Source organism: Pelecanus crispus, chromosome 1 (assembly GCF_030463565.1).
Source record: "Pelecanus crispus isolate bPelCri1 chromosome 1, bPelCri1.pri, whole genome shotgun sequence".
In the NCBI taxonomy this organism is placed as follows: Eukaryota; Metazoa; Chordata; class Aves; order Pelecaniformes; family Pelecanidae; genus Pelecanus; species Pelecanus crispus.
In genome coordinates this window covers 69,141,252-69,168,476 of record NC_134643.1, presented here as the reverse complement: position 1 = coordinate 69,168,476, position 27,225 = coordinate 69,141,252, and the positions used below count along the sequence as shown (strand labels likewise).

The window sequence follows — 27,225 nt, the reverse complement described above, 5'->3', positions numbered from 1 at the left end:
CACAAATTGCATTACTGCTTCTGCTGCAGTTATCCTTTATTCCTTCTTGCTCATGTTTTAAATGGGAGACTTCCTTATTTAGAGTATCTTGAAGATATGTCTTTTTGAGTCGTCGTACTTGGAGCAGTGGAATAGAAAATGCCTCTTTGTTCTGATCTCTGGGACTTACAAACTATTCTCTTTAGGATTCTGGTGTTTCACACTTCTCTTTTTTTGTATGTTGGGAGGGCTGAGTGCATGACAGTGTCTGTTCTTCTCGCCACAGTCTCATGATTGATCTAAACTGATCTTTTCAGGGATTTGGCCCAGACTTGCTACCTCTTGCATATGGTCATCTCTAGGATTGGATCTATAAGACTACCTATGTAGCAGATCAGAGAGATTCTTGTGTTTGCCTGCAAATGATGGTAGATAGCGTGGTGCCTTTTTTTATCTGATGCCATCTTTGATATCTCAGTGCCCTGAGATGGCATATCATATCATATCATTGATACAGGAACAGGTCAGCATTTATCTTCTCATAGCCTGATTAGCAAAAGTGCTTGCTTTGGTTTGAGTGAGCATCATGACTACCTAGTGTGACTTATTATGGTGTGAGCAGGACCGTGGCATTCTTTCTTCTTTTCAGTTTTTTGGGGGGTTTTTTTAAGGGCAGATTGAAGTTCTTTGAATTTAATTTTTTTTTCTTTTTTTTTTTTATAGCGATAGTTTGAAGGGCAGCCTCTGGGGAAAGGATAGTCACTAAGGTTGAGCTCAGGTCATTGAGGCAAATAAAGGCTTTTCATTGGAATAGTCTTTGTTTGGGCAAGGGCTCCTGGGGAAGGGCCAGGAGCCTGTGTAGTTTGGATTAAGTTGAACACAAGGTCTCATTGTCTTGTGCACTTCTCAGTATGGGAACCCTTCATAGTATAAGGCTGGGAGAAGGCTTTTTAGAGTTGCCAGAAACATGTGGAAGGCACCTCTCAAACTTGTGACTGGTTGGCAGTGCTGTCCCTCTCTGTGGGGCAAATAAAGCTATTGATGGAACAGGAGTGGTTCTTTCTCTGTCTCTTCTCCCCCCACCCCCACTCACTACTTTGTAACGCAGTACCCTGTAATTTCCCCGGGGAGATAAGCTGGCTGCTTTGTATGCAAGTCACTCCTGAGTCCTGAACAGTGACTGTGATGCTGTTCCCTCGCTCTTTGGTGCACTCATGACTTTTAATTACCATTTTTTTTCCAACAACAGAGGAGGCTTCACTGGGCTCTTTGTTTGCTTTGCCTTTCCTCTGAGGTCTCTGCTCTCTGATATAATTAATAACGATTTAGTAATTATGCAGGCATCTGATTAAAAGTTCCATGACCTTGGTTGTTCCATGCCAATCAAGGGGCAAAGCTTTCAAGGTAAGAACTTTGCCACTTAGTGAAGAGTGACCTTTTATCTTCCCTTTCCTGAGATAAGGCAGCTCTATCTTCCATTTCCAGGAAGGAGCTGCCTTATCTGGGGAAGCTGAGTGTTCTGATCTGCAAAACAGCAGCTTGCAGTGTTGATGGAGAGGAAACTTGTTCAGTATGGCAGACTTAGCTGAGTGTGTCAAACTCATTACTTCAGTACTATAAAGATGCAGATGTTCTGGGGTTGTTTTGTGGGAACACTTGGATTGGTACAGTGCTTTTGAGAGTGGCAAGCTGATTTGTAATTTGTTGAAGGTAGAATGAGAGAGTCTCTCTTACTCTCTGTGGAAAGAGGAATCTGTCCACAACCAAATTTTTTTTTTCCCTTGTTACCTGATCAAAGCTTCTGCTTTGAGTTGTTAGCTGACATAGCAATTGAGTATGAATTCTTAAAATGAACATGTCCATCCATTGTTCAAGGAAGGTGAGCTTTTTCTCTCTTTATGTGGAAACTGGCTGAAGGCAACTGTGGTACTGTTGTGGTTGTAGAAGAAATATTCCGTGGGCCAGTTAGTGGCTGTGCAGAAGCAGCAGCGGTGAAAAGTGCCTGGGGATTCAGTCTTCTCAAGGGGACACAAGAAAGACACCTTTGCATTTGGAGAATTAGGAGAAAGAAGATAAGCAGCTTTCCTCCCTTTCCCCCTGGTTTGGGTGATCTGGGAAATAAGCTATGAGACAAGCCTCTGCCAAGCTGTCTTCTTTCCAAATGCTCTCAAGGTGACTTGCTATTAACTGTGGCAAGGTACCTGGTGAATGAGGCACTTTGCAGAGTTCATTAGTTTGTAGAGAATCAAGGGATGTGCAAGTGCAAAACCACAAGTAAACTATGGCTGAGACCCAGAGCAGACCCACTGGGAACAGCCTCGAAGAGTAGGCCTACCAACCCCTAGCATCTAAACCTCCTCTGTACCTTGCTAACAGTGCACTTGGACTGTCATCTGGAATCACTAAGAAAGAGCAGGGGGTGGCTTGGCATCCCTCTCTGTCATATTCCTAACCACTGGGAGCAGGGACCCATATGGCCTCTTCCACATGGAGAATGGCAAAGTACCACGTCCTGCAGAGGGAGAGCACTGCCCTGGGCAGGCTGCTGGGCAGTACAGGTTGATGTCTTAGGTCAGTACTGTCAACAGTCCTGTCCTCTTAGGACGTCCCGTCCTCTTGGTGCTGATATCAGTCCTGTGAAGAGATCAAGAGGCTGCACGTACTTTCCAGGATTGTGTTTTGGAGTAATGGAAGTTTTAACCTTGTGTATGCTAACTGAATTCATGTAATTAATCTGCTGTGGAAGCTGCAGTGAAGATCAGATTCGTTGCCTGTAGCTACTGAGATTTTAATACATACCATTACTGCTTAAAACATAAATATTCTAACATAGCCAATCTGACATAATATCTATATAAGTTTAACTCCTGGACTTTTAAGGAGGGCTTTTGATATAGGTCACAGGAGGCAGAATGACCAATTTAAGCACTCAATTAACCAGTAATCTTTCATCTATTTGTTTCATCATTACCAGCATTTTCTGGGTGACAGCTTGTGTTGGAATTGTGTGCTGGGGATTTTTTACAGGAATGTTGTGATCAGTACTTCAGATAGGTGGTGGGTTTAGCTTTTCTGAGAAACCCCCCTGGTTAGCTAGGCTTGCCCTTTGGGATTTCTCAATTTCTGAGGAGAGTTTTTGTTGCCAGGAGATGTTAATAACCTCTAATATGTTGGTTCATTATTCAGAGCGTACACTTTGTATAACAGATTTGTAGAAAATTGCCTGTGCAAGTTTTCTCATGGAGTGTTATAGCAGTAGAAAGAAAACAAATACTTGGGGTTGGAATGTTGTTATCAAGGTCCTGGTTTCCTTTGCCTGTGATCCAACCACAAGTTCTCCAGGATACAAAATTTCTCATACTTGTGCTTCTTGTTTCCAGTTTAAGGAAGAATTTCTGGGTTGATCTTTTTAAATGTCTTTATTCGGTGTTTTTTGCTTGTCTGGAATAGTATTTCACTAAACAGGCATATCCTTCTTGTTCCTCCTCAATGGCATGCAAATTAATTTCATATTAAATATTTGAAAAGGGCTTTAATATTAAAAAATGGTTTAACTGAGAGCCACACTTCTGAAAGTGGTAGTTGAAAAACAAAAGCACTGTGGAAATGCTGTTAAACGTGGGGAGGAAGTCTAGTAAATGTGTGGTTAAGGAAAGTAAGAAGTGGCTGGGCAGCAGAGCCTTAAGGGGAATATTTGGGACAGGAGCAGCGTTGAGATGTGAGTAGTCCTGAAATTGAAAATGTAGACAAACTTCAATCATGAGGTGCATTTGGGTGTTCCCCTCCTTGTTTTAAACTTAATGCTGTGATTGGTCATGATGATCAATAATGGAAGTGGGTAACTGAATTTCTCCATAAGAATGTATTTGATTTAGGACATCTGTAGAATGTATTATTAAATGTTCATGGAAACTTGCAAAGAAGGGTCTTGCTGCAAGCTGTAGTTGTGCACTGTGGCTCTGGGATGCAGCTTGGGGCTTGAACACTGCATTGTAGTTGTTCCTCTACTGGCTGTAAGGGTTTGATCTTACTAGGAGGAGAGCTGTCAAAAGGGCTTCATCATGATGGGTCATCATACAGGTGAGTTTACACCAGCAGGCTGGCTGTAGCACAGGGAATCAATTTTTCACCAGTTAATTTGAGAGTGATGTGGCTCTTGTTAAGCATCAAGTCATCTCATGGTAGTTTGAAGTTGTCCCAGAGGCCATCTGAGAAAGGATGCTAGGTCTATTTTAGTTTCAGAGACCTGTCTTGAGGTGCTGTAGGAGCAGTTGTTTGCTGACAGGAAGATTAAGCAGAAACAGTGAGGTAAAAGAGTGAGTGGATGGTCCTGCATACATGGGGACATGGAGCATGGGGAAAGACAGAGGGAGGAATTTTGCCTGCAGATACTGATTATTCTTGTAGAGGCATGTCCAAATAATGTGGATTTTTTTTTCTGGGTTTTTTTTTTTGGTGTGTAGCACATTTTTTTTAAGAAACCACTCATTTGTTTCAGCTCTCATGGTCCTCTGGAAGCTAAATTTGAAAGCTTGTAAAGATGTAGCTTGAGAGAGGTTCCCAAACTATTGCAAAGACTGTAGGAGGCAACATATAGGGGTCAGATCAGCATGCCTGAAGGTTGGTGGCAGCTGGTAGTAGCGAGTATCCTATGTCCTCAAGAAGAGGCGAAGAGATAGCAACTGTTCTGCAGGAGTCCAGATTACAGCTCTTTCTGGATGCTGCTAAAAATCCCTATGCTTAAAATCTTGAGGGCTCTGAGGCCCAGGCTCAATTCAGATGCCTTGACAGCCCATGGAGTGGGGCAGCGGGTGGGAAGGGGCACAGATAGAGCTGTCACAGCTTGAAATGAACTGGGAATAGTAGCAAAGAGGAGACTGAATGGTATTAAGTCATTAAAAGATTATTCCTTCAAAATGAAACAAACATGGTGGAGAATTAGCAAGACAGGATTCTTGCTCATCTCAGAAAGTGCTGAAAATTTATGTCTTTTGGACTTCCAGAGATTAAATATGTCTTTTGAAGGAGAGGAGCAGAATACTAAATTTGATTCTGCAAGCGAGGTGCTTTTTATGGCATTGTCATTGAAATGTAGTGATGGTTACTTAAGCCCTTGCTCTAAGTCTGCTAACAACAGCTCTTCTACATCAGTTTCTTTCACTAGCAGTCTGTTTATCTTTGAATCCCGTTCCCCCAAAAGGAGGGTGATCAATCTGTTCTGCCTTAAGTGATTGAAAAGCAGTCTTGAACTTGATAAGAGAGCTGTAGCCTTCTGTACGCTAACAAGACCTTCAGCATAGTTTAAAACAAGCAATTTAAAGAAACGACTGAAGTGCTTCACCTTCAATATCCTCCTCCAAGCAGAGTTAAATTTTTCTCACCTAATAGCAGGTCTGCAAATAGCAGTACATTTTAATGAATAACTAAAAGACTCAGTGCTGGCATTAATGCAGAATGTTTCTCAAAGCATGAGATGAGTTTGCATTAGCTACAGAAAATATTCTGTTGGGAGGAAGGGCTCTTAATACTTGATTCTGTGTCTGAAAAGAAAGTGATGGAGTATTGTGTCCAGGATGCTGAAATGGCCATCCAGGAACACAAAGGAAATACAAGCCTTACCCATATCCTCAGTCACTAAAAAGAAAATGAGTGGTTTAGGTGCAGTCATGCTAAACTGCTGATATATCAATTTGCTGTAAATACTAAAAAAAAGTGAAGGAAAATGCAGAAGTTGCAGGAGAGGTGTTCTCCCACTTCTGGAATTGGTCTTAAAGCTTCTTAGCAAAAGGAGGCAGGCAACGATTTCAGACTTAATGGAGCTCTTCAGAGGATTCTCTGTACTCTTACAGGGCCTTTCATGGTAGTAGAATATCTAGTGGAAATGTGAGACAGTTTGATCAAAACAGATGGTATGTGCAATAGGAAAGGCAAACAGTAGGGAGAAACTTAGGTAACTTTGGTACATATGGTTTGTTGTTTTATTTTAGTTCGTGGGTTTTTTAACCCTGACAGGGTAGTCCCTTGTTTGTACTGTGTGCCTTGTTGGAGAAAACTCAATATTGAGTAGCAGCTTTCAAGCTCTGATGAGCTAATTCTCTCCCTGGTCCTTAAAGACAGGACAAGACAGACTCCCTGAGAAAGCATGTAAGAGATTTGAAAGTAGGAAGAAGTGTAAGATAAGTGCAACTTTGTAGCAGGAAAAATACCAGGTACAATATGCATTGTGGCTTGACCATCCTGAGGCCTGAATCTGTTCCTTCTTCTCTGGGCAACTTTCATTCTGCTTTTGCAACTCTGGGGTGATCAGATCCATTCTCAGAAGGAGGATCTGCTACTCCTCAAAGGGTGAAGGAGTGATAGCAAAAGAGAACAGAGGGAGGCAAGGTTGCTGTTTGAGTAAAGGAGGGCTTTGCTTTGAAGGTATTTGGTTTATTTTCTTTGTTTGAGCAAGGGGAGATCTCACCTTAGCTTTTAGAGGATTGGTTATGGCAGTGCTAATCATTTGTAACAGGAATGTTGCTGTCTACAACTGTATGAGCTGGATTTCCTGAAAAAAGGTGTCCCAGAAGAGTCGGTGATAAATCTTAACATGTTTAATAAAAATAAGTTCTTGATAGCATAGGAACTTCTTGCTGTGCAGATTCTGTTCATGCAGCAGAACTTTGCATCTGGAAGAAAATGATTAATCAAAAAACATTTGTTCCAATCACATGCAGTTCGTAGTGGCTTTCTGACTTAATTTTCTTTGCTTTTTGTTCATATTTTTATGTGTCTGCAGGCTAAAATCAATTTGCTCTCATCTGTAGACTCCCTATGACTCAGCAAAACTTTTCTAAAATGTTTAAAGAGCTATGATTTTAGCATGAGAGATGCCACAGGTAGTAGCTACCATTGTTTATTATTCAAAGGCCATGTTCCAAAACAGATAAAGCCAGTTTCAAAACCATCTATGGAAATAAAGCCTGTAGCAGGAAGAGATAAAAGAAACAAATGTTAGACCCCTTTGTGGAGGTGAGAAGCAATTATCTTGATAAGCATTGCCTTCTTTCACTAACAATTATTTTAAAGCACAGTCAATTTGGGGACAGAGTTGTGACTAAGTTGAAGGATGGATCACTTTGTAGACTCCCAACTGCTATAAATTGGTTTAAACTTTTATGAGCTATCTTGTAACAAAAAGTACAGAGGTGTAATTACCCCTGCTTTTACTTACTTTCACTTTTAAGAAGTGGAAGCCCAACAGGACCTCTCTGATATTGACAAGATGTAATTTTTTGCTTACTCAACTGTTTCTGGATTGAAAAGGTAGTGTGTGAATAGCCTGGAGCCCAAGCACTATGCAATTGCAGTAAAATAACTTTCTTTCAAGCTGAGTGCAGGAGGGTCTGAACCAGCTAATGCTTGTGGAGGCCTATGGAGGCTTCAAAAATACTGTCTGATGCATTAATGCAGTGAGGTTTTAAATGGCTGAAAGTTGTAATATCCTAGAGCATGAGAGTATCCAGAAATAATAATGGTGATATTGTATCCGTAATGGTCTAAAGGTATGTGAGAAGAGAATTCCACACTGAACCCTAAAGCAGGCTTTCCTGCATAACAAGAGCACTGAGAGCCCTTTGAGAAAGAAGTCAAAAAAATTTGGCAGCGGATGGAAGTGGTGGTGATCTGTCCTTCTTACCATGTGCCAGAAAGACTTGTTCCAGTGAGCAATGCAAGTCTTTACAATGTGACCAAGCGTCCACCTTTGCATGTTTATTTTCAGTTAATTCTGATGCCAGAGCTGTGTGGGCATGTTAACACCTTTTCTAGGCTCATGTCTTGAATGTTGTTTCAGAGTTTCTACCCAATTGAGACAGATGCTAACATGTGAATCACTTGTATGTGGTGTTCATAAACATTCAGGTGTGCCTTAAAGGTAGCGTTGGGTTGGAGGAACGCAGCAGTTCAGCAAGAGCGTGGTGGGAAGGTGTGGTAGGGAAATGAGTTTTAGAGGGTAGGGGGTGGACGAGTTAGGCTACAGGGCCTCTCTGGCTGTGTTTTGCTAACAGCTGTGGTGCCAATCCCCCAACAGGTTAGTGGGATGTCAGTGTCGATTAAGGGTGCAGGCAGTGACCGGGGCCTGGAGAGCAGAGGTGGGACTGACCTCCCAGCCACAGCTGTGAGTGACTAATGCAAAGAGGTCTCATGGCTGCAGTACTTTAACATGGGAGTCTTAAGTGTGCTTCCCTAATGTCTTCCCACAGTTGTGGTGCCCTGAGAAAGTTCTCCAGGAGAACTCTGAAACTCTGCTCATTGTGCAGCTGAGTAAGCTTCCTTTCCTTCAAGTACTCTGGATGCCTGCGGGTTGGAAGGATCAAGATCCGCTTGATGGGAGGCGCAGTGGCTGAGATTTTGTCCAGCAATAAGTCATGTCTATAAACTGCTAGGGCAGAATATGGCTGTTAATTAACAGAGATTTGGAAAAGATCTTATGAACTTCCCCATCCAGAGAGGCATTCCCTTTCCCCTAGGCTCTTGCTGCAAGTGGCTGTAGCTGTTACTCTGGAAATATCCGAGGAGAAGCGGATCATAACAACAAGTAAGTGTGTGCCTCACAGCAAAAGAAATGTTCCTTTTTTTCAAGTTTCTTAGCCTGCAGGTTTGTCAATATTGTCAGATTCTCCCACTCCCACTCTTCCTGACACAATTGCCATATCGTTCTTTTCTTATACAAAGTGATAGCTGTACCTTCTGAACCAACTTCAGACACTGGACTCTCACACATGTGTTGGAATCATTTTCTGTTCCTTTGGATGAGTTTTGTCTACTCAGCCCTGGAGGAAGAGATGCAAATAAGTCACTTTGTTTTACAGGCATGACTTCTGTCAGGGATCTAGTGTGGAGAAAACTGTCTGGAAAATAACAGAGTGGATTGAAATGCGTATTACAGGCTCTCTCCTTATAAGTGGGAGTGTGCACGCTGTGGGGAGAGTTGCGGGAGGAAACATCAGTGCCAAAGGTCTGTTCTTCACACTTGACTGGTGGATTAAATTCTCTTTCCACAGTCTTTCTTTCTACTAGCCATGGTGCTGTCACTGGGCTTTTCCAAATGGGGTAGGTTAGAGTTCGGATGTAAATGCAACTGACAGTTAAGACAGAGCAGCACTTTTGGAGACAGCAGATCCATTTGCAGATGCTAATGAAAGAGTCCTTGGTTTTTCTTCCATCAAAATCCTCCAGACAACCATTTTATTGAAGGAATCCACCATGCTGTGCCATTAGGGAGAGGAGGGGATAAAAATTATTTTTTGAGCCAGGGATGAAGGATTTGGATGGTAAAGTGTGTTAAAGAGAAACCCCAGGCAAGTAATTTAGCATCTTCTGAGTTGGATTTCAGTCTTAATTTATCCAAGAATAGGATCCTTATTCTGGATTAATACACATTTTAAAATGCAAATACCTGGTTTTATTTTACTTCTAGGACTTTCATTTTAGATCTGCCATCAAAGTTGAATCAGAAGACATGCTTTATGGACTTAAAAGGCATAACAGGACATTCCTTTTAGAAGAGAAGGTAAAACTATTGCGCTTCTGCTCTGTGGTAGTGCAGCAGGAATAGCCTTTCTGATTATCTATGAACTATATATAACACACCAGTCATTCCAGTAGCTCAGCACCAAGAAATTAGAAAGTTCATGGTCTCCACAATTCAGTTCTGTTGCTTTGGTCCAATGACTGCGTTTCTTTGGTTTTGCTTCCACAACATTTTTGACAGTGGCATCGTGGATGTTGCTGATTCCAGAACAAATTCAGACTTTGTGTGACTTTTTTGAGGGAGAGATGGTGAGAAGCTCCCAACTCCTGTTGGCTTACTGAGCACCAGGCAGGATTTTCTTTGTTCTTTCTAGCACATGGGCCATTTAGGGGGGGGAAAACCCCAAACAACCCCACAGCCAAAATCATGCACTTCATTATGCTTCATGCTTACTTTTAGCTGGGATGAGGGGGTTAGCTGCTGCTAAAGGCATTGGTCCGTGAGAACTTTTATTGTGTGAGTATGTCACAGGGCAAGTGGTTAGGCTATTAAAATTTATGAATTTATGGTCCTGGCAGTTTTGGGGTGGGGAAGGAGGTTTGAAAAGTATACTGTACCAAATTTGTTCTGGTAGTATTGTGAAACTAGTATTTCCATTCTTAATGACTATTTGTCAATCACTATGTGGGGAAGAGGATTTTTAAAAGGACAGTGAGGAAAATGAAATCGTGTGTCTGGAACTGCTCTAAAGGTGATGTCTGATCACTGATGTGCCACAGACTGTTTCATTGAAATGACAGAGCAGCTGTCAGTCCAAGCAGAGAGGCATCTGCTCTTTGATGCTGTTAGAAAAATCTCTGCCTGGGGCCCAAAGTTTTTTTTGTGAAAAGTAACTAGAAATCCCTCAAGAAAGTAAGAAAGTGCTGTAATCACTCAGGAAAGGTGTTAGATGGATGACGTGTCATAAAGAGTTACTCTCATTTGTTGAAGAGGCACTTATACTCAGATTAGCTTGCTGATGGGCATATCATAGAGGTTGCCTTTTGTGATTTGGTTGTGACTGCAACTGGTTGTAGGAAAATGAAGAAGTAACACTAAACAACCTCTGTTTCTGAAGAGCAAATATTTTGAAAGAAAAAGCTCAATTTTCAAAAAACATGGAAAGAAGTCTTTCCTTTAAGAGCAGGAGACCTGTTTTGAAAGAGAAGGATCTGTTCTGAGAAGAGGTTCAAATGGGAAGCATGGGTGAGAAGGAGAAAAGACGTAGTTAGCAATGAGGTTTCATAACTAGCAAAGGGCTGATACACTTTCTCAGAAACAGTTATCTTGGGTGGTTGGGCTTGTTTTCATTGTAGGAAAATTTTGGGGGAATCCTGGGAATCGGTGCTGGTCCTCACAAGATGCTGAGGAGGATCACTGACTGCTGAACAGAAGCCATCTTTCAAAAGCTAGTCAGGCCATTTACCAAGTATCTGATGACAACTTCAATAGGTCAGGACAAAGTGAGGAAAGACCACAGAGGCAGACCCTTATTAACGTGGTGGAAGTCAGAAAGGAACTAAAAGTTACAAGAAGAGAAGTGCATTTGTCTTTGAGGTTTCACAGTTGATGAAGCAGATTGCTTTATGGCAGCAAGTCCTTTTTCTTGGTTAGGCTTTTCTTCTCCTGAATATGTAACTCCGGTTGTGCAGGACAATGGTTTTTATAGAGACTGATTTTAGTTGGGGACTGTTGTGTGATTACGAGCTTGTAAATAATAGCTCTTAAGTATCTGTTATTGAGAAGAGGACTGAAGGGTTCAACTTGTGGCATGCAAGTCAAATTCCGTGATTGCCATCAGCTACTGAGAAGTGGAGAAAATTTAAAGCCAATGCAAAAACCTTTACCTTCAAACTTGTGTCTTAAATGTGGGGAGAGGGTATGTTTTGGATCCAGAGAAAGAAGTGGTGATGGAGAGAACAGTCAGTGTTTTGCATTAGTGCTTGCTGGCTGTAGTTTATTCTAGAGTGGCAGTGGGACAGATTTGGCAATGGGGAGGCACTGAAGAGTGTAGAAATACTTGCACAGGTGGTCTTAAACTCAGTAAAACTGAAAATTAAACAAATACTGAAATGTATGTGTTAACTCCTGTGAATTAAAGCAAAAATTGTTCAAATTAGTGAATGACGGACTGAAAATCTGGTCTGCTGGGACTGTACTGTGAATTTCTCCAGAATTTCTTTGTCGTGGGGGACAAACGATTCCACTCTTGGTGTCACAAGCAACTGAGACTTAATTAACGCTTGGAAATTGCTTTGAGATCTTTGGGTGAAAAGCTATGAAGTTCTAATGATATTTGATTAAATGCAAAGAAAAGCAATGTTTTTCTCAGAGAATGATTAGAGTTTGAACTTCTATCACAAGGAGTCATTTTCCACTCCGGAGGCGGGCGTGTTTTGATCAGCATTCTTATTCTTGGTGACAATGACTGTTTTGGTAGCAGAGATAAACAGACTAGGAGCAGCATTTGTGCTGTGTGCCATGTTGGTATAAAAAGCCTCCATCCCAGCAAATGAGCAGGAGCTCAGCTTATGTGGTATGTTCAGCCTTACATTAGGGCAAGCACTGTAGTAGAACCTGTAGGGATGCTCACTAAATGAGTTCTTATGCACGTGCACAACTGGGTGCTGCTCTACCTTGGTCAAGAAAAATGATTTAAAACCGCTTGGAAGGTATGGGGGAAAGCTAGGAATAAAGAGGAACTTCCTGGTCTTCTGCTCTAAACCAGGCTTTCCTCTTATTCTGCAATGTTGAGTTGGTGTGGACTGCCTTGCCAGTGGGGAGGAAGGCTCTGCAAATGTCACTCTTCCTTCCCACGTTATCATGGCCATGTAGTGAGGCATCTTTGGCTCAAGTGAGGTGCAGGCTAAAAGGGCTGGGGAGGCTGCTGTGGACTTGTCAGTGCTAGTCTCTGCTGTCGCTACCTTCAGGTGAAGCTCGGAAGAAACATCACTTTTGGCTGGTGGCTCATGCATTTCTTTTGCAACCCCCACCTGGGAGAAGGCACAGATCAGACATTTAAATCCAGGCTGATCTGTCTCCTGTGACTACTGCTGATAGGAAATGTAGAGCATAATGTTGATTAAAAGTGTACAACAGAAGCGTTGTTTGTATGGAATCAGACACAGTGCCCAAATGAAGGCTGGGAAAGAGTTTCTAACACAGTCAGGGATCCAGAGGAATCCGAGACCTTTTTAAAGGTACTAGCTCTCCCTACCCCCAGATATCATTCACTACAGGGTCACCTGGACATTTCTCCACTACATATGTTTTCGGTGACTGTGTGGTGATACACATTTTCTGTTCCATGGGGACAGGGAGGAACATCTTTGGCTATTCTAAGAAAGGAGCTTTGGTGGGAGAAAAAGAAACCTAATGTTTGTGTACGCAGTTGATTAATTTAAGGTTACAAGGTGCCAAAACACCTTCTCAAGCTATCTGCCAAATATGATCCATAACTTCAAGCAACATGGAAATAAAATTTGCTTCTGACAGTCTCATAAAATTCTGTCCAAACAGGATTAGTCTTCCTTTCAGTAGTGTTTAAAAACAAACACAAAACCCAAACCAAACAAAAAAACCACTTTAGGCTATTACCACAAAAGATTGAGCTTCAGTGAGTAAATACTTGTAAGAATTTTGCAAGGATGAGTGAAGACTATATAGATAACAAACCAGTTACTAGTACTTAACAGCATCTGCTGCCTAATATCTCACGACTATTTCTGTGGCTGCTGCTCTGGGAAGCAGCTCCATGGTGTTGTTCAGTATCTACCCCCGCACTGCATGTGGAGAAACTCAGAACATCACCTATGAAACTCCAGCAGTACTGGTAGAACCACCACTTTTTTCCCATTACTTCTTTTAGTACATCCTTCCCAACAGTTGTCACAGTGATGGTAGAACCTGTTGTGTTTATATAACACTATTAATGGAGAAGTAATTTGACCAAAAGTAGCCTGTATCGTTTAAATAGAATATCTAATTGTGTAATTTATTTGCAAATACAGACTTTCTACTTAGTATGTATTTCTTCTAAAAAAAAAAAAAAAAAAAAGGCAAGCAGAAGAAGAACTTGTTTGTGACTTCTTTTTTTCTTTGCTTTTCTGGGGAGGAGAACAAACTACAGGGGAAGAGGGAGGAGGGTGCTGTGATGATAGGTCAAAATTCTAAGTTTCCAGTTTTACATAAACTTAATTCACAGTAGTGTGAACACCTTGTGAAATGAGAGATTAAGAATCAAATCAAAATTATTTTTGTGTGAGAACATGACCTGTGGAGAGTGATATATGTCAGATCCTGCTGAGGATTACCTGGCAACCTTGATCACCCACCAATCTGAAAAACCATTCGGCATCACAGGAGCGGGGCAATATGTGAATGCTGAAACACCTGCAAATCAGGCTCAAGGAGCAATCAAAGTGTGATAAACATTAATTAGTATAATACCCAAACCCTTAATGGAGGAAGGAATGTTGATTACACTACCACACTTGGGATTTCTTGCTGTCAGAGATGGTGTATGATGACAGTTTCTGATTACACTTACTCAGACATGAAGTAAGACTTTAAAAACTGCTTAAATATGAAGGAGAGAAAAGAGCAGAAAGCAAACAAGTTCATCTTTCTTTGAGTGGTTGAACGTATTTGGCTTTTCATAAAAGCATGCATTTTGCTTTTTGCCTTTCAAAATTTTGAGGCAAATTGGCTTTGTGAACTGGCTTTGAATGCTTCCCCAGATTGCTGTAAACTGTGAATGTCTTAGGAGCTTTTCCTTTGCTCTCTTCATCTCGATCCTGCGATGTTGCCAGCTGCTGGGGCAGAGGCACTGCGTGGGAGTGGGGACCACGGGGCTCAGGCTTTTCACAGTCCTTTTCTGGCTGTGCTGGTCATTGCTGCGTGAACTCTGAGCTGGCCCACTGCAGTGTGTTGCAACATCCATATGCAGCAAGGCTGTTTGTAAAGCACACTCTGGTGCCTCATAAAACAATATCCTTTGTTAGCCAGCCAGAACGCGCTTAGATATTCTAGCCTAGCTCTCTAGGCCTGCTTCAGTCTAGCGGATTGTGCACCAAAGCCCTGAGTTATGGGTACCGGAGGCGATGCATTGATGTTTCCCCATCACTTCAGCAGCCTAAGGAGCCATAAAAGCCCATGGCCTTTATTCAAGAAGATTCTTAGACAAATTAAAACTTGAAAAAGTTTGCGATTTTCTTCTCCACAGCATACGAGTACAAGAGAGCAGTGATGTGCCTCTGGGTCCCAGGCAAGAAGCGGGTGAGAAAGGTGCTCGGTGGCCTGAGAAGAAAGCTGGACACTCAGCTCCCTCAGCACCACCTTCTGCTGCTGCTTTTGTCATGAGTTGATGTCTCCCCTCCCCTGGGAGGTACTCTCTCCTCAACTCGCCAGTGGTTCTCTTACTTCTGGTAACCCACTGAACCTCGTCCTAGAGGTTTAATGGTATCTCATTCATCAGTAATGGTATCATGTTGGGTTTGGCACTGGTGCTGTGGAAGGATGAATAGCAGCCAGCATTGTTATCTTCCCTTGTTACCCTGCTCCAGCACCAGCCTCTTGGAGAGTCTGGGGATATAATAAAATACAAGAACCATAAACTCTGTCCCTTCTAATTCCTCCCTTAGTGCAGGAGGTGTGAATTTAATAAAAACACACTGCTTGGGGGGGGGGGGGGGGGGAGGGAAGCAGCTTGACTTTTAGGCAAAAAGCCAAGGGTTTATAGAACAAATTTACTGTGTGTACCCTGAAGTTTAGAACAGCAGTGCTGAGCCCTGCTATCTCTCAGGGCTGGAGCCTGGGCTGGGAGGAGACCCTAAGCCTGACTTGCTGTGGTGTATACAGTCCTCCTTTAAGGAAAAAGCAATTTAATATTTCGGCTGCCTTATCCTCCTGTGCAACTTCATTTCTCATTCTGCTCTGTAATGTTCTTTCTCCTTGGTTGATCGCTTACTTTTGTACTTTAGACATGAAATTGAAGTTCTTTGGTATTCTAGAGAGGTTTGCTCCTAGCCTCTGCTGCCTTGCCTTTCTCATTCACCTTGGTGTGGAGCTTGCCTCTTCTCTCTCCTACTTCCCAAGTTTTGTCATCCCTGTCACTTTTGGGTGATGTGTACGTGGACAGCAAAGAGTCTCCTGCTGTGATGCTTCCCTCCAGCTGAATTCTGTCTTGCTCAGCCACCTTTCTGGGAATCTGTCAGCCTGTCTTTAAACCTGCTCTGATTCTAAACTTTTTTAGAATGCTGTCTGATTCCTAGCAGATATAGAGGATAAAAATCACAATTCTTTTTTGGCATTGTGGAGTGCTTGGAGACCCTCATAGAAATATAGTATTATTACCAGTGCTGACAACTGACAGGCAGTGTCCAGTGTCCTGGATGCCAAATTCCTAATGCCTCAAATCTTCTTCCTATGGGAGTAAGAGAACAGTAATCTTTCCCCCATGAGCAGACACAGCAGAGGAGGTCTTTTAGTAGCCGCCTGAATGTGAGGATTATCAGAGGAGTTATAAAGAGATAACGGGAAGTGATCTGCTCCATGGCTGCAGATGGGACAGAGGATACGGGGCCAGCGAGGGAGGCTGTGAGGTGGGAGGAAGTATTCCTGGGACCGGCTGTGGGTGTTGTAGAGAGTTGCCTCTAAAATGGAGAGGAGCTCAAGGCAGCTGGATGAGGGCTTTAGGAGAAATGAGATCTGAGTTAGGGGTAAGGTGCAGGAGGCTTGACTGCAAAAGGATTTCAGAGGGACAAGAGAATGTGAAAGCTTGAATCAAAGCAGCTGAAAGATTGGCTTTAATATCTGCTTAGATTAAAAATAAAAGTCTGTATGGATTAAGAGATAATCCGCTAGATAGATTTAATCTGCCACGTGTAGTACTTCCCCGAAGAAAAGCATTGGGAGGGGAAGGTTGGTTTGGCTCAATGCCCAGGATTTGAAGGCAGGTGGTATATTCTCCTTTCTTCTGCAGGCCCCCTTTTCACTTGTCCCATAGTGTGCATCCTGCCCAAAGGGAGGGGCTGTCGCTGTACGCCTCCTGCTTCTTTGCAGTGCCAAAGTCACATTGGATCTAACTAAAGGGGTTTCTCAAGCAGAAAAGCTGAGAGCAAAATAACACAGCAATGACTAATAGGATAGGCACAGGGTAGGTTCAGATGCTGATGGTGGTTTTGGCTGTCTTGAGTGCAGGGTTCTGAGGGGCAGTAATGGGCCATTTTATTAACACTTAGCCCTCCTGTCCTGATTGCAATTGCCTTTCAAACAAACGCCACTCACTAACACACTGCTTAAATGGCAGTTGAGGTCTGAATGCCACCTGGCTTCAAACGCTTTGCCCCTGAAATCCTGGGCAACAGCCCTCTCCATCCCTTCATATTTCCTTTCTTTACAAACATCAGGTTGACTCCTTAGAGTAAGTTCAGTTTCCACAGCAGTAGAAATACTAAGGTTGCTGGGGGACACTTGAACATGAGGGGTTTTTTTCCATGTATTTTTTCATTATCAATATGGTATATTGTCTCTTCTAACTAACATATGCAACTGTATCTTGAACTGTATATGCGTAAGTCATGCACTTTTAGGAGCCTGTACATGTGATGGAATTTGGATTAGTTGGATTGAGGGAGTTTAATACTTTTTTTCATAGTTGTCTTGCTCAGCAACAAATAAATTAATTCTGTAGTCTGGTGTGTATTCCTTCTGTGTTGTGTGCCTGCATCTGTACCACCTCAGGTGAAGGGTTTTGGCATATCTCCTAAGGTCAGTGGGATTTGGCCTGGCAAGTCCTGGAGTAGGACATCACAGGAGAAAGTACAGGGTGCCTCAGAGAAGAGCCATCATGGTTTGAAACACCTGAGCTGGCACTGGACAACTTCCCCAGCTTGTGCTGGGAGCAGGCCATCTGCCTGATACTGTCCTTTTATCAGTGAATGTAATCACTCTCGGTTGTATTTGGAGAGCAGTAGGGATGGATGAAGGTATAGATGTCTTCCCTCTTTCCCTTCTGGATGCACCATTACCACTGCAGCTAGGGCACAGTGCTTGCCAGTCATGCTCTGTCTTTAGGGATGCCTCCTTTTTCAGAGAGGTTCCAGCAAACCTTAAATGAGGGAGAAAGGCGTATGCAGCACTGTGTGCTGAGAGGTGCTTTCCTTTCTGTTCTTCCCCTGATGCTGTCCATGCACTATGGGAGGTGTTAGCAGTCTAGCACCAAAAAGCACTTTGTAATAGCCAGTGCACTGCCTGTGTCTGGTGCAGGCGTAAAGCGGCACTGTTCCTCTCCTAAACCGGGTGTCTTAGAGGGTGAATGTTAAATGTGGAAGTTAAGGGTGAAAGGTGGGATTCCTCAAAAACTCCTTTGCTTCTTCACACCTAGTGAAAGAGTGAGTGTGGGACGGGAGAGGAAGAGGTGATACCTGGTGAAGCAGTGGGGATAATGTGGGGCAGAAAAGGGAGTGAGGGAAGCGTTTGACAGCCTCACTCGACCCACTCACATTCATGGAGTGGGAGGGAGAAGAACAGTTACTGGTTTCTAGGCCTGAGCTTGCATAACTGTTTGCTTAACGTTTCCTTCTGGGAGAGGAACATGTGCCTGGTCAGCCCCTGAGAATTGTGCCTGGGAGTCAGCAGGGTACTGGCTAAAAGGCAGTTGATACCCTGCTTCTATTTGGAGCTTCAGGAAGGCTTTGTTGAGCTCTTCTAGGAGAGGGGTCTACTCACAGGTGAGAGGGAAAATTGTATCATTGATTTGAGGGAGAGAGGCAAAGCAGAAACAACCAACCAATTTTTTTCAGCTTTGCAGGAAGTAAAAATAGTTAGATGCCCCCAGGAGCAGTGCTGGAAATAGTGTCAATCAATACAATTATGAAACATCTAAAAGAGAGGTGAACTGTGAGGTGGGAAAATTTGCTGGGGAGAGCAGTTAGGGAAGACTTAGGTCCTTCAGAAGCATCTCACGCTTTAACAAAACAAGGCAATGGGACAGCCCTGTGACACACAAAATTTGCTGCAGACAGGTGCTAGGAAATGCACACTGAAAGGAACAACAGAAACGACTCTGAGAAGCTATCGAGTGTATAAGTGATGTGGACTTACTCCACTGAGACGGAGGGAGGGTGTGGGAAGGAAGTCATGAACAGATTTGTACTTAGTGTTGGTACAAAATACAAGCTGTTAGGCTGTATTTAAAATAAAAGGATGGGGAAATGGAGAATAATTCCAAGAGGGAGAATCTCATGAGGTTCAGTTTTATTCATCTCCTACTCCAAAAAGAATAAGCTAGAAATAGGCTCTGTGCTCTCCTGCCATACGCATAAGGAAGGATTTTCATGCCTCCAGAAAGAGGGAAGCATGGCTATAAACAAACAGAAACACTTAAAGCTGTTTAGAGAAAGAAGTGGGGGTCTTCCAGGGTAATGCAAGGTGAACAGGCTGCTTGTACTTGCTGGTTTTTCACCACCTACAATGGGGGGGGCTTTAGTGGAGTCCATTACTGTAACAGGGAATGTGCTGCACAGAGTGAAAACACTTGAAAAGACAAGTTTGGTACAGTTTGAAAATGGGAATCATGGATCACTGCTGATGTCAAATTTGTTACTAAAAGGAATTATACAGAGTGGGGGGAAAAAAGCATGGGAGCTCTCAAAAGCAAAGAGGGACTTTTGGTGAAATTTAAAGACAGTGCTTGAGATTGATTTTTTTACAGGCACAAAATGATCCGATGGAACTCATTGCTACAAAACATTGCTGAAGTGAAGTGCTATCTCTCCTAATGGGTTGTACAGCCATAAAAATGTTATTTGCTGGTTTCATTAGAGGGGTGAAGATTCAGAACAATTTTCAGCTTTTGAGCTTGAAGCTAGGGAGATCCTGCTAGTTATGCACGTGGAAGGAAGGTCTCTTCTGAGAAGGTGACTCCATAGTTACCTGTAGCTGATGTCTGGTTCCAATGTCCTTCCTAGCCTCTAGTTGAGCCTGTGTGACAGTTCCTGCAGCATGATAGCAACTGTGCACGGCACGCTGGCAGCTTCAGTCATGCCCCTGGCTGCAAGGCGTCTGCTATAAGCTTTGTGGAAAAGGAATATGTCTACGTGGTGAACGGAAAGGTACTTAACCAGTGACCGCTATCCCTTGCTGTCACAGAGTGCTTTTCACCTCAGTTCCAAAGCACTTTGATGCTTGTCTAGTTATGCAAAAATTATGCAAGTTAGCGTACTTTATTGCTCCAAATGAGGACCTAATGTTGTTTAACTGATGTGGAAACCAAATCATGAAGCTGTGAAGCAGCATGGAAGAAGTCATGCAACAAATGGCTGGTATAGCAGAGGACAGGATAAGCCTTGTGAGTCCCAAACTCTGCTCGTTAGCATGTGTTGCCTTTCATTTTTAACAAGTCATTTTTATTAAAAATATGTTGGCAGTTGATAACTGGCTGTGGCTTTCTTGTCAGCAGTACCTGCAGAGAGGCATAGGGCTTGTGGCACTCTGGTGTCACAAAAAAGCTGCAGTTTTCCATCTTCCTGTGCTGTGCCTCAAATGGCCGCAGGAATGTTGTGCTGTGAGTCACAGACTAGACCTACCTTCATGTCAGAGTACATAAAACTCTCAATGGGACCAAGACATGCGTATCTCAACTAGCACTATTTTGCCCTATGAAACAATCCAGTCCACCAAGGTTCATATGCTTCCCTGAGGGCCTGGGCACTGGCTGTTGTCAAAAAATCTCTGGCTCTGGATTCTTCATCTTAAGAAAGGTGCTTGCCTCCTAGGATCTCTCAGCGGGTGGAGGCCAGCCGGGCACAGCTCCAGGCAATTGGTGAGAGAGTCACGCTCGCCCAAGCGAAGATTGAGAAGATAAAGGGCAGCAAGAAGGCTATTAAGGTAGTGACTTCAGTGAAGGCTGCATGGCCTCCCTTCTTCCTTCCACCTTCTCTCTTTGCTCCTGATGTGAGCTCTGGAGAAGAACTGGTGCTCAGCTGCCACAGCTGCTGCCTGCTCACCTCACCATGCCTTGCTGCTGAGCAGGGTTGTGATGAGAATCCCCTTCCTTACTCAACCAGTTGATGATGTTTAGACCCATAAGCCACATGGCTCCTGGCCTTATGAGGCCTGTGTAAGTTGCTGCCCCAGTTTCTCCCTGAGAAAGAGAAAAGGCCTGTGCTGAGCTAAGCCCAACACCTCACCTCAGGCTCACAGACACTTTGACTATTCGAATGAAAGCTTCTGTTAGCCTCCCCTTAGTGCATCTTCATCTTACTGAGCTGTGTAAAACTGGTGAAAACTCTTCTTTCCCCGTTCTTCCTCCATTTAATAACAGTGTTTCAAATTCCCTTCCTGCCAGTGGAAGCCTATGATCTCTCAGTACTTAAATATAGGGAGAAGTTCTGGAACTTTTACTTTCTGAAGTGACAGCCCATGCATGATTGGGTCCATGCAGGTAGCCCTTAGGAGCCTGTTGACTCCAAGGCTGTCCGTTCCCACCAGCAGCACAGATTGTGTGCTTACTCCGCTCCATGTGTTTCTGTAGTGTAGGATTACTTAGTTGTTGGGATCTTTCAGTCTCCTCCTCGTCTCTCCACAGGTATTTTCCAGTGCCAAGTATCCAGCCCCTGAACGACTGCAGGAGTACAGTTCCATTTTTGCTGGTGCAGAAGACCCAGCTAAACAGAAATGGCCAAGACACAAGATTCAGAGCAAACACCGAGTGCTGGATGAGAAAGCTCTGCAGGTAAGGAGGAGGACAATAGCCCTTGAGATGAACAAGCAAAGAGCAGCTGGGAGGCTGTTAGTCTCTTTGATGAAGTAGACCAGGACTTTAGGATATAGGCTGGGAGCAGAACATCTTTTCAGCTTGGCCTGTTGGCAGGGGTGTGTGAGGTCAGGCTGGGAAGCTTGCAGAGCTGCCGGTTTGAGAGGGCCGTGTCAATACAAGACCTTGGCACAGGGGTTGAGTGCTCTGGGTGGCTGTCAGCTGCCAGCTCTCCAGAGCAGTTCCATTTCCTGAAACGCCGCTGTTTCCTGCAGTGGTGCTTGTGGGTGCTGCTGGCTGGCCTTAAGATTTCGGCTATGCATAGCAAGGCAGCTGGGATCAGGGTCATCATTGTTTGAAAAATAGTTTCTGAAGGCTCTAATATAAATGACAGTGAGAATGGAAAGGTAAAAAAGTGCTTGTGAGTGTGTCAGGAGAAAAAGAAGTCATTAGAGCATTTTTCTGTCCCAGGAAAGCATCACACTTGGGTATTGTCCCTCCCTGGTTCCCAGCTAAGTTTTACACCTTGGAGGGGAAGATCTTTTTGCTTCTTTACATCTTTTGTTTGTGCTTTGCTTTTTCTTTGCCTTGTGTTCAGCTATTGGAGGCTGCAAGCCCTTCAGAGAGAGGATGAATCTCTCAGTACCCAGCACAGCTGGGGCTTCCAGGTGTGCCTGTAGCACAGATGTCTGCAGCTGGTGGTGTTGAAGGATCTCCTGAAGTATTGAGTTCCCTTTTAGCCTGTGGATTGAGTGGCAGAGAGAGGCTTCTTAGGGAGGTTTGAGAAGTGGTGGATTTGGCAGGAAATGCTACCAAAGGAGTCTCCAACAATTTGGGTCAACATCCCAAGGTTGGAAGGAGGGGAGGAAGAGTTGCTGTGTTTAGAGTTTAAAAGTTCCTGTGTATGTGCTCTGCCAGGAGTGGCAGATGTGCTCTTCCTGGCAGGTCAGGGATCAACCTGACAACTTCCCTGCTCTCCACCCCTAGAGAGACTTCATTCTTCATCCTTGTGTGCCTTGGCCCAAAAATAAAGCTGCTACTGAATAATTTATCATGCTAAACTTTTCTGAGTTTTAATGGAGTTGAGACCTCACACAGTGAAGTAGTTATGAATATTTCAGCCAGGCTAGGGAAGCAGGGTTGCTGGCCAAATGGACAGCGGGCAAACTCGAGCAGGGTTCATGCTTACTTCGAGCCCTGGCAGTAGCGCAGGGCAGAGCTGCGTAGGACCTGCTGCTGGCCGGCCAGGGGAGGCCAGTTGCAGTTGTGCTGTCTGGCTGGTGGCCCCATCCCATCAGAGGTAGGCGGTGAGTGGGCAGGGGAGATGCTCTCCCACCCTGAAGGGCTGGTGCCAATCTACAGCCCCTCGCACAGGGAGGGGATTGAGAAGAGCAGCAGCTGGTAAAAGGCAGTGTCCCGCAAAGAGCATATGGTGTGCCCATCCGACTGGCCCACTGTCTCCAGTAGGCTCTGCATGCTCTTCCCTGCTGCCTCTGCCATCTGTCTGTGATGCCACCTCTTCCCTGTCCCAGGCGGTCTCTGTACCATTGCCACATTCTGCCCTTTGTGACCAAGGCTGCCATCACCACAGGGACTTTGTTGCAGGCCCCGAGGGATGTTTGTATTTGTTCTTCCCCTTCTGTGACCCACCTTCCGATCTTCCTTTGGGGTTGTTGATCTTTCTCCGGCTTTGCTGACCCTACCTCATGCAGCGGTCTTGTTACTCTTGCCACGCTCACCCACACTAGCTCCTGCAGCTCTTCCGTGGGGCGGGGGGACGCTGCTGTGCTGGTGAGTGGCTGTCAGCTGATGAACGATGGAGGGACCTGTGCCAGGAGCAGCTGGTGTGCTGAGTGGGGTTCGGTGCGGCTGAGCACTGACCACGTTCCAGGGGGACAGGCCCTTCTCGGCCATAGCTGAGCACGGAGCCTGACGTGCCTTGCAGTAATGAAATGTGACAGAGGGAAGTGTAATGTTTACATTTATGCCCTCCTCAATTATTCAGGACTTTCAGCAGAGGCTCGCTCTCTGTTTTCACTTCTAATGAGGGCCTCTTTGCTGGGAGCAGCCACAGTGGCCTTTGCTAACTTCACTCGCACACACACACACACGCCCCACCAGGAAAGCAAGCTCTGCTCGTATCAGTTTGAGAGTAAGTGGCGGCAGCGTGTGCTTAGCGTTTTGGGGTTTGTGCTCTGGTGGGAAAGCAGCTGAGTTGGGAATGTGCATGTTTCTGCAGTTCATTTAAAAATGCTTCCCTCCTGGGAAATTCTCCTTTCCCCCTCCTCACCCCAAGCAAGTGAAAACTCAGCTATTGAGAGGACACTGTTTAGGTTGGTAAGGTAAGCACTGATAGATAAGAGTGCCAGAAACAGGGTCCTTGTGGTGAGCCTGGAAAGCCACTTGCCTTGCATGTTGCTGTGGTAGCAGCTAGGCAGGGTTCAACCGTGAGTCGGCTGCAGCCCTGTAGGGCTTCTCAGGTGCCTGGGCACTGCCTTTGTGGTGGGACCTGTGTCCGGGTGATGGAAGTGCCCCTCAGGAGGCTGGAAAACGGGGTGGGAGACATGGTCTGCCTGGGCTTGGGAAGAGGTCCAAGCAAAAGTTACAGTCTACTGCTGGAATAACCTTGGTAGGCTTCAAAAATGTCAGTAACTTAGCGTGTCCTCCTGAATTCTGCCTCTCTCGGAGTCTACCATGGGCATGAGGAGGCTAAACCAGATTTTTGGCACTTGCCAATCTTGAAGCACTTGTCCAGCTAGCCTCAGCACTCCATTGGCATGGGGGGAATGGGGTTCTTGGTGTATCACACCAACTCCCTTTGTAATAGTGTGTGCTTAATTAAACTTAAGAACCAGGGTGACTTCATATATTTTTAACTGTAGCCTTTTAGGAAGAAAAATGCCTGGAAGTGCAGCATCCTTAGGGGTGTGATCCTGCCAGGTGCCAAACCCCAAGCTGGGGTGTTTGGGCATTCAAGCGCCCCCCATTGTCTTCAGTATGTTGAGGTTGCTGAACCTTTGGCTTAAGGCCTTAATGTCCCTATAAGAGAATTAATTTTTAAATGGCATGTTAACTTGTGGAATTCACTGTTGCAGGATATTATTGACAGTATGTAGCTGTTTTAAATTTCAAAACAGATCTAGGTACTTGAATAAGACTAGCACTTTGGTGGCATTTAAATTAAAAGGATTATGTAGAGCCTCACGTTTCAGAGTAATACTCATGCTTAGTGCTTTTATAACTGCCTTAGATGAGACTTATAAGTAAATGTAGGTAATGGTTGGTTTCTCACTACGCCCTTAAAGTGATGCACAGTCTTCCAGTGCTAACTGAAATCTACAGAGAGAATGAAAAAAATATATATATATGACTTGAGGGCTAAGTGTGTGTGAACAGTTCTAGCAAAAACGTCAGTACTCCCTCATGCTTAAAAAATTAAACATTGGGAAATGAATATTAATGATCAAAAGAACCTTTATTTTTGAATCTCTGCTTCTACAGTCTCCAAATAACAATTTATATATTTTGCCTACTTGCCTCTGTAAAAATTCAAGATGTTTATTTCAGTGTGTTTTTCACAGATTGGAACGTGTTATTTGGGGGGGAAAAAATTAAATCAAAACCTCCCAGGTCTTTTCTTATAGCATTTTAGAGACTCAGAGCATCATACAGACTCTTAGTCGATTAACTGAGCTGTGACTAAGCTATTTCCCGGGATTTCTGGCTACCAAATTGAAGCCTGAAATGTCAATCAGCAGAAACTGCTTATGTTGCCGAGATGTGGTCTTAAAACTGAACCAATGGTGGTCTCCCATTTCCCCCATGCAAGTGTAAGGAGGGAGGAATGATTCAGAGAATGGGATAGAGCAGGAATGCTGGAAGTAGTGAGGCAGTAGGAAGCTGTGGACAGTATTTGAAGTGGTCATCTTCTGGTGACAGAAGAAAACCTCAAGAGTGTGGCCAATTATTTAATCTGACAAACTGTCCCAGTTAGTGCTCTGGTTTCTTCTGGTATGAACGCTTACCACCTCGCAGCTGCCAGGCTGCCACTTGCCCTAGTTTGTGAAGAGGGAACAGGAGTCGTGAAGGGGCTGAGGAAGGGTGTGGGGAGGGGTCTGGGGTGGAGGTTCGTCCATCCCCGGCTGTCTCTGGGTTCAGAAACTGATGCCTTTCCTCCCTCTACAGCAAAGCTTGCTGTGGGCACTGCGCTTCATCCCCCAGAGCATCTGGCAGTGGCCGTTGTCACGCTAGCTGAAACACTGGTCTGATCTGGGATGGCAGTTCCTGTGCTCTATAAAAGTCAAGCAGTTCAGATGTAATAAGTCCTTTTCTAAAGGGAGCTCTATATATTATGCATGAAGTTTTAGAACCGAGAGAGAGGAGATTTCAGTTCATTAGAGTTGAAAACTCCTGCAAATCCCTCAGGCTTTGCAAAACCATCTGGCACACGTTCCACCCTGCACACTCCCTTCTGCCTGCGCTCTTGCCAGCGCAGGCACTCTGTTTTTTCTTAACCTCTTTTTCTTTTGCCTTCCCTCCATACCCTACCGGTGGGATCACATCACTTAAAGCATCAACTGAAGGCAGCAGAGGGGAAGTAATAGAGATGTTTGGGGGACTCTCCCTGCATGAAAATGTCTAGTAGTTGGAGACACTGTGACAAATGCCTTTTTGACCACGGTCCTTGATCGCTGCCTCTGGCTATAGAGCCTGAGTGGTTGTTTTATTCTGGTGGATCCTTGCCAGAGCAACACCTGTTCAATATGACCCATCCATGGCACCAAAAGCACATGCCATGAGTCCGAACTGCTGAGAATTGTCATGAGTGTGGGGTTGCAACGTTGTCCATGTGCTTCCTGGCTCAAAGGGAGGTAGAGAGGGAGCAGTAGGGTTCCCAGAGCGTGCAGTGGATCCAGCAGTGTGGGTTGTGGTGGCTTGGGAGAGCTGTTTCAGCAGCTGTGATTTTAGTGTCTTGCTACCTGTTATTTATCTTCTTGCAGGAGAAGCTCAAGTATTTCCCTGTATGCCTGAGCACCAAAATTCACCAGGAGGATGATGCAGAAGAAGGCCTTGGCAGCCTCCCCAGGAACATCAGCTCCCTCAGCTCCCTGCTGCTCTTTAACACCACCGAGAACCTGTGAGAGCTGGAGCAGCACCATGCTGCTCACCTGCCCCTGCTTGTCCTCAGAGGAGCTCTCCCTGCCCCAGGGGCAACAGTAGCTGCTTGCTTTCCTGGGGGTCTTGCATATCAGGCTCTTGATAGGACAGGGCTTGGTACCTCTCCACTGGCTTCCAGCTAGCAACCCTTTCTTCCTCACTCTTCCCCTTGGGTGGAAGGAGTTGTTTTGTCTGCACCTGATCCTCCACTCACCTGCTTTCAACCCAACTTTGCACTTACCTTCCCTGACTTAGTTTTTCCTGTCATACCCCTGTAATAATTTCTTTCTGGCCTTGAAAGCTGCTGTCACTCCTGCCCTTCTCTGCCCTATGTGCCTGCCTAGGTTCTGCTCCTGCTGATCATTCCTCACAGCAACACTTTACCGCTGTTGCTGCTTTAATGTCTCCACTGCCTTTTATTGGAGTTCCCCTTCCCGTTGGGCTTTGCCTCATGGTTCCTCCTTCTGCGCATACTGAAGAGCTTCTTTAAGCCCTTCTTGAGCTTTCAGCTGCTGAACCTCCTCTTTCTTTCCCTGAGCCACAGATTATTTCCCCTCTTTATCTTTCCTCGTGTCCCTTGAGTGACAAGTCACCAGGAGAGACTGGTGTCCTGCTGTAGGAGTCTCAGGCCAGGTGTTGGGAGGGGGAGAGCTTGGTAACGATGGCAGTGCAGTGGGGCTTTGCTTTAGGATGAATGTGGAGGCTGCCCTGGCAGGGTGGGGAGCTGACCGCCTCCTGGTTGTGGAGGCATGAAGCAGGAAAATGCGTGAGTGAGTCA

The 27,225-nt window shown here is 44.6% G+C and overlaps 1 protein-coding gene across 7 annotated transcripts in view; it reads left to right on the top strand.

Annotated features, from left to right (window-relative positions):
* Window positions 1-27,225, top strand: part of WASHC1 (WASH complex subunit 1) — a 44,683-nt gene that overhangs the window by 12,706 nt on the left and 4,752 nt on the right. For 5 of the 7 annotated variants that reach the window (XM_075713036.1, XM_075713048.1, XM_075713042.1 and 2 more), the window contains 3 exons: window positions 20,311-20,422; window positions 21,123-21,269; window positions 26,291-26,427. In XM_075713036.1, the coding sequence (XP_075569151.1) occupies window positions 20,311-20,422; window positions 21,123-21,269; window positions 26,291-26,427 (396 nt within the window). The remainder of the gene's footprint in view (window positions 1-20,310; window positions 20,423-21,122; window positions 21,270-26,290; window positions 26,428-27,225) is intronic. The other 2 variants (XM_075713060.1, XM_075713064.1) reach the window with 1 other exon arrangement.